Source organism: Nanorana parkeri, unplaced genomic scaffold (genome assembly GCF_000935625.1).
Source record: "Nanorana parkeri isolate BGI_ZX_2015 unplaced genomic scaffold, ASM93562v1 scaffold1380, whole genome shotgun sequence".
Taxonomy (NCBI): Eukaryota; Metazoa; Chordata; class Amphibia; order Anura; family Dicroglossidae; genus Nanorana; species Nanorana parkeri.
The window spans coordinates 236,301-243,499 of NW_017307648.1; the positions used below are offsets into that span (position 1 = coordinate 236,301).

General features: G+C 47.7%; 1 protein-coding gene across 1 annotated transcript in view; it reads right to left on the reverse strand.

Annotated features, from left to right (window-relative positions):
* Window positions 1–4,304: 4,304 nt before the first annotated feature.
* LOC108797996 (NADH dehydrogenase [ubiquinone] 1 subunit C2-like) overlaps window positions 4,305–7,199 on the reverse strand; it is a 6,261-nt gene continuing 3,366 nt past the window's right edge. The window contains exons 3-4 of the mRNA XM_018569690.1: window positions 5,190–5,230; window positions 4,305–4,409 (exon numbers count right to left, since the gene is read on the reverse strand). Of these exons, the coding sequence (XP_018425192.1) occupies window positions 4,305–4,409; window positions 5,190–5,230 (146 nt within the window). The remainder of the gene's footprint in view (window positions 4,410–5,189; window positions 5,231–7,199) is intronic.

The window sequence follows — 7,199 nt, forward strand, 5'->3', positions numbered from 1 at the left end:
TTTCTTCCTCTTCTTCTGTCTTTCTTCTCTTTTTCTTTCTTTCTTTCTTCTCTGCTCCTTGTACTTCCTCCTCTCTCCCCCCTCTAATTCTCCCTAACCCTCAACTCTTTTTTCTCCCTCTCTCCCCCTTTTCTTTCTATCTTCTCTTTTCCCTCCTGATCCACCCTCCCTTCTCTCTCTTCCTCTACCCCTTTTCTTTCTATCTTTTCCCCCCATGATCCACCCTCCCTTCTCTCTCTTCCTCTATCCCTCTCCTTCTGTCTTTCTTCTCTCTCCCTCTTCTCTTTTTCTTTCTTTTTCCCTTCTCTCCCCCTTGTCCTTCCTCCTCTCTCTCCCCCTCAACTCTTTTTTCTCCCTCTCTCCCCCTTTTTTCTTTCTTCTTTTTTCCCTACTGATCCACCCTCCCTTCTCTCTCTTCCTCTACCCCTTTTCTTTCTTTGTTTCTGTTTAGCCAAGACTGCTGTATGAGAAGAACCTTGCTGTGTACGGCCAGCTTTACTTTCTTGCTCTCGTTCCCCGTAGGCCATGGCCAAACCTACACAGCATGATGTTAAATGTCCCGCCGATTGCCACGGTGAGGATCATGTGACCTGAAGCTTCAGCTCCCTGCATGCAGAAACACTGTGAACAATGAGCTGACTTTCAGTGCAGGGGGTGATATTAGATGCCGGATGAAGTGACATTGGTGGCTCTCTGTACTACAGAAGCTGTGTCTATGACATTTGGGGGGATTTATCGATGTGGTCGTGCCGTCAGCGTCTCTTACACCGCCACGTCCCTGATTTCTGGTGCCGATTTATGATCCTGGTTTATGTTTCATTCTTATTTGTTGCTTTTATTCTGTGAAGATCTGAAACTTAGCTCAGGAAACATGTTTGAAGGGATGTAATCAGTGCGGAGGAATCCGGGGCAAATGTCAGAGTACAATGAGGATTCCACTTTACAATGTTTTGTAGTTTCCTATAAAACAAACAGGTGCAGCAAGAATGTCCAACACCCAAATTCTACAGAGAGAGCCAATGCGGAACAGCTGAGCGGGCCTGCAGGCTACCAGAGCCAGGCACTGAAACTTCACAGCTATGGTGGCTTCAGGGGGACATAAAAGCTGAACTCCTCTAAATAAAGAGTCCTCTGTATTCTTCTTGGTGAGCTTTGTGTATTCTTCCAGATCTGTGCAGTCATCCAGTGTGAGACTCGGAGCTTCCTGTAATAAAGAACGGTCACTGCCACTCTCTCTCCTAATGCAGGGTGACTGGTCTTGTCTCCACCCCCCTCCTGTAATAAAGAACGGTCACTGCCACTCTCTCTCCTAATGCAGGGTGACTGGTCTTGTCTCCGCCCCCCCTCCTATAATAAAGACCGGTCACTGCCACTCTCTCTCCTAATGCAGGGTGACTGGCCTTGTCTCCGCCCCCCTCCTATAATAAAGACCGGTCACTGCCACTCTCTCTCCTAATGCAGGGTGACTGGCCTTGTCTCCGCCCCCCTCCTATAATAAAGACCAGTCACTGCCGCTCTCTCTTCTGGTACAGGGTGAATAGTCTTGTCTCCGCCCCCTCATGTAATAAAGACTGCTCACTGCTGCTCTCTCTCTTTGTGCAGGGTGACTGGTCTTGTCTCCGCCCCCTCCTGTAATAAAGACCACTCACTGCTGCTCTCTCTCCTTGTGCAGGGTGACTGGTCTTGTCTCCGCCCCCTCCTGTAATAAAGACCGCTCACTGCTGCGCTCTCTTTGTGCAGGGTGACTGGTCTTGTCTCCGCCTCCTCCTGTAATAAAGACCGGTCACTGCTGCTCTCTCTCCTTCTGCAGGGTGACTGGTCTTGTCTCCGCCCCCTCCTGTAATAAAGGTGTGTGTGTGGCCATTTTGGGTTTAAATAGCATTTTGGGAAAGGGAAGTGCTGCAGTACCACGAAGACAAATAAAAAAAAGTCACAGCCCGTCCTTTTCAGCGACGTGCCGATCACAAAGAGACAGGTCCTCTGTAACGCAGCAAGAAGAGAGCTTTCCATGGTTACGGGGAGCCATATTCTGCCCAAATGAATTGGTTTTTTTTACTTTCTTTGGGGCGGACACCAATTCAGCGGTGCAGCGGTATGCACGGCAAGGCCTTAAAAGTAAATAGCAGAGATTCCTGAGACATTACTGGCGCGAGGTGTAATCTTATCTGACTCCCGCGCTTACATGACATCGGCTTTTATAGAGTGTGAACTCCGGTGAGTCAGAGAATATCACTGCAAGTGTGTCAGAGGGACATAGACTAATCAGCAATGGCTTAGCTCTGTGTGAAGGGGTCCCATAGTAAATGCATTAGGGGCCCCCTTCCTTTACGATGCCATCTCCGTCTCACCGGTAATTCTTCTAGAAGTATATAATGCCATGTGCTTCCTAGCAGTGGCAGAGATTCCCATTCATGGACATGCCAAATATATTTTACAAATGATATCACCACCAACATACAACACTATCTGGCTGGGCAGTGTTGGGCCCCATTGCAGTGGCGTGGTCTGCTATGGTAATAGTTCTGCCCTATACAAATCCTTGACTCATATTGCATAGAAATGTTTAACCCCCTCCCCTAAAATACTTTCCAGTTCCCCCCTGGATCTCTACCCACGTGCAGCCAAGGCTGGTAAGAAAATATTGGCGTCATGGTACCCGCATAATGCCTTCATTAGGCCCAATTCACACATTGGCTGGGGCGTGGATCTTGCCAACGCTGAGGGCACATAGTGTGGATAAGTCAATGGCCGACCCACTCATCCCAGCTCATTGCCTGGCTGGAGGATGACCAGCATCAACTAGCCCGGGAGTGGGCAACTCTGGCCCTCCAGCTGTTGTGGAACTACAAGTCCCATGAGGCATTGCAAGACTGACAGTTACAAGCATGACTACTAAAGACACAGGCAGGACTGCCAGAGACAAAGGCATGTTGGGATTTGTAGTTAAAGCACAACTGGAGGGCCGGAGTTGCCCACCCCCTCATCTAGCCCTTTCCCTCCCAGCCTGACTGCCCCACCTCATTCATTGGATTTCAGTTCTGTCAATCATAGAGGCTCAGTGTCACATGTGGGCAGTCTGCATGCAAAAACAGCCTGCCTATGACCGCCCACTCTTCCATCCCCCCTATCAAGGCATTTTGATATTTGCATAACTCCTCCCAAGAGCCGGCCCACTGCTTGTGTCAGGGTTGAGAGCTCTTGAGGAGAGTCCTGAGGCATGGGGCTGTGATGTTTTCAGGAAGCTATGCACAGGCCCCTCCCACCAGCCTGGTTCTGCCTGCACTGTATAGAGAAGCACTGGGAATAAAATAAGGTATGTAATGAAAACAAAAAGGATTAATTAAAATAATTATTTAACATGTGGATGGGGGAGGAACCAGGGAAGGCAACATATAAGCGGATTAGATCTCAGCATTGAGGGGTTAATCAGAGCAAAGTTCACCTGTCGCAGGGTCATAGCTCACAACGAGGGACCCGTGCTCTGCTTGGCGTGTACAGGAACAGCCCGAAGATAGCAGGTAAATATGTTTACTTGTGTAAACATAATGCTCCACTCCACCCTTGTGCTTTGCAGAGCGGTTCAGGTTACACCCTGGGACCTGGAATACCAGATATTTAAGAAAGCCGTTCTTCTGATGACACGGGACAGGGCGCTCACCTCGGAGGATGGACTACTCCAGCCCAAAACAGGAGCACAAAAAGGGTTGGAGCCTCTGTTAGCTTCTTGCTGTGCGAGCCCAATGGGGAGACTTCCTCTTACTAATAGTCAGGACAGGAAATGATGGGAAATCTGTGCAATGGGGACACCACTTCATTGCGTTGCATATCCTGACCCCACTACTACTGCTGGTGTGACCCCTCCTCCAACGAAAAGCATTTAAAGCTGAACTAGGGGCAGAAACCTTATTATATAAATGTAAAAGTGCTTCCCTACCTTAAAAGGAACTTCCACTTTCCCAGGTGAATTTGGGGAAAATTACATCGCAGCCCTACACTATGTATTTAAAATTACGCTTGCAAATTGTGAGCACTCATTGGGCAAAGCAGTCACCTGACCAATGAATGCTCTCCAACGTTGGGGAGTAATTTAAACTATCTAGCGCAGGGCTGCGATGTTATGTACGGACCGTACACCGGGAGCCACAGAGCAGAAGCAGCTTTCATTCAAAGTTAAGAGCAGCGGGAGGGGGGCAGATTGGTGGTGGGGGGGGAATTCCATTTTCCAAAATTCACTAGAGAAACTGGAATTGCCCTTTAAGACTCTGTTCACACTATGGCATTGCGTCAACACACGCCAAACTCACTCATTGGTACTCGTTCACCAACGCGTAAAAATCATGTGGCGCAGTTGCCGTGCCATTTCTTGATAACAGCACCTCAAACATGGCCGGTATAATGCGTGCCTTTGCCTGCGTGTTAACGTGTGGTCAAAAAACACGTGAAGCTCGCAGCTGAAAATGCCACATGAGCTTCTTTGCCCCATTGAAATGAATGGGCTGACGCATGCCAATACACGTACAAACGTGTCACACGCATATGCAAAGTGTCCACGGGGGACTAAAATGCAACCGAGGGTAGTTTTTTTTAAGCTTTGGATATAGTGGATAAATTAGAACCCCTGTCAGCTCTTTATTGCTGTCTGCATCCCCCCTTAGGGAGATTCCCCCTCTCCATTTATCCTGGTGAATGTTATCACTGAAAGGGAAAGAACATCCCAAATGTTGGGCTGTCACCAGAAGAGGGGGGGCTAGAGAGCACCAGGGGGGCTAGAGAGCACCAGGGGGGCTAGGGAGAGAGGGAAGGATAGGGAGAGAGGGAAGGATAGGGAGAGAGGGAAGGATAGGGAGAGAGGGAAGGATAGGGAGAGAGGGAAGGATAGGGAGAGAGAGAGGGAAGGATAGGGAGGGAGAGAGGGAAGGATAGGGAGGGAGAGAGGGAAGGATAGGGAGGGAGAGAGGGAAGGATAGGGAGGGAGAGAGGGAAGGATAGGGAGGGAAGGAAGGATAGGGAGGGAAGGATGTGAAAAACACACACGTAAAAGGAGTCAAATAACATTTTATTTTACAGAAGGGCTTCCACTGAATAGCTGAGAGCAGCCACCAGATACTTTACAACAGAGAGCAACAATATGATGGATGAGTACAGTCCGGACGACCTGGGACGGGGGGAGGGGGCCCCTATCAGCGCACCGGGTGGAAGGCCTCAGTGATTTCGCCTACCCTTCGAGGTTCTATGAAGAAGAAGACAACAGAGAATAAATGACAATTTTATGATGTGCACAAAACCTTAAAGATGAACTACTGATTGAAAAGGAATCTGTATTGGTTTCTGGTAAATGTCATTATTTTAAATCTAAAATCCAAGAAAAAAAGATAAAAAGGGGGCGGGGAGGAGGGAGGGATGGAGGAGTCCCTCATTTAAACCAGAAGGCACATTTCACATCTTTAACAGACCCATTGGTACACTTTAAAACTGAAATCCAGGCAAGCATAGGGAACACCATGTAATCTAGTTACGTATTCACCAACATACTTACATCTATTTATCTATTAGGGCTGAAACTAACAATTATTTTCATAATCAATTAGTTGGCCAATTATTTTTCCGCTTAATCAGATAAAAAGAAATACCATCTTTAAATTTGAAATGAAATACACAAATGCAGTGCTACAAAGTTTATTTCAGAGTGAAACTGCATGCACAATTTTTTTGCACTGCACTGGAAAGCAGGGCATTGCAGAACCGCGCGCTCCAGGTGATCGGCATGTTTGGGGTGGCTTTAAAAGGAATGGCATTGCAACACACCTCCCGCAGCAGAATTTGCCAGGCCGGTCATCAGTTTAGCATTGGCCATGGATATTGGCCCGAGAATGATTGCTCTCACACCAGACATGTGTAGCGCAGTCGTCTTCTTTTGTATGTAGGTGCACCCGACTAATGCTTCCGTTGGTATGAGCACGTTCGCGGAGACTTTATATATTTTTTTAAAATTAAATTTTATTTAACTTCATTGCTATCACATGCCCCCTATGTGATAGCACATTGGAGATGACATGTTCTCTTAACGGTGACATTAGGGGTATATTAGACCCCTAGTGCCACCTTTCTACTTTAAACAAGCTATTCAATGTGTTTTATGATTTCTTTTTAAATTTTATTTATAAAATTAAGAGATTTTTAAATTACCGAATGTAGACACAGCAGGGAGTACCCGCTCTCTGCCGTGTGCAATAGCCAGCCTGCTAATAACTATTACAATTTGAAATAGCCAATAGCAGACTGGCTATTGTTCCCGACTGCTGGATTGGAGACTTGCCGCCGGCTTTGTACAGCCAGTGATTAAGGTTTGGGGGAGCTCTCCTCACCGCTGGGCACTGACTAGAAGGTTCCGTTTTCCCTTCGACCCCCGCTGGCAGCAACGGAGATCAGAGGGGACACAGAGCCCATAAAACGACTGCCAGCGGGGAGGAGAGAAGCCGACTCAACTAATCGATTCCAACAATTCTCATTATTGATTGTCATCAATTAAATTGATTAGTCGTTGCAGACCTACTCTCTATCGCACACACTGATCAGCCATAACGTTCTGACCGCTGAGAGGTGAATGAATAACATTGATTATCTCGCACAGAGTGGTACCTGTGGGTGGGATATATGAGGCAGCAAGTGAACATTTTGTCCCTGAAGTTGATGTGTTGGAAGCAGAAGAAATGGACAAGTGTGAGGATTCGAGTGGCTTTGACAAGGGCCAAATTGTGATGTCTAGAGGACTGGGTCAGAGCAACTCCAACACTGCAGTTCTTGTGGGATTTTCCTGGTCTGCAGTGGTCAGGACTGACCAAAAGTCCGATCCATTGAGGCCGATCACCTCACATCTTACAGGACTTAAAGGATCTGCTACTGACGGCTTGGTGCCAGATATCACAGCACACCTTCAAAAGGTCTAGTGGAGTCCATGCCTCAATGGGTCAGGAAAAGTGGGACCTACTCAGTATTAGGTGGGTGGTGATAATGCACATTTAGATAGACGTGTAAGCAAGCGTTAATGTTGGGAGGTGCGATTTGGAATAGCACCCCCAGCGCACTGCATACCTGCATTGCAGCCAGCTTCATAGTAATGCCCTACTGCACTCCCGAAAACAAGGGTCAGGTGCTATGCTATGTCATGTATGCTCAGGTGCATTAGCGGGCCCAATGAC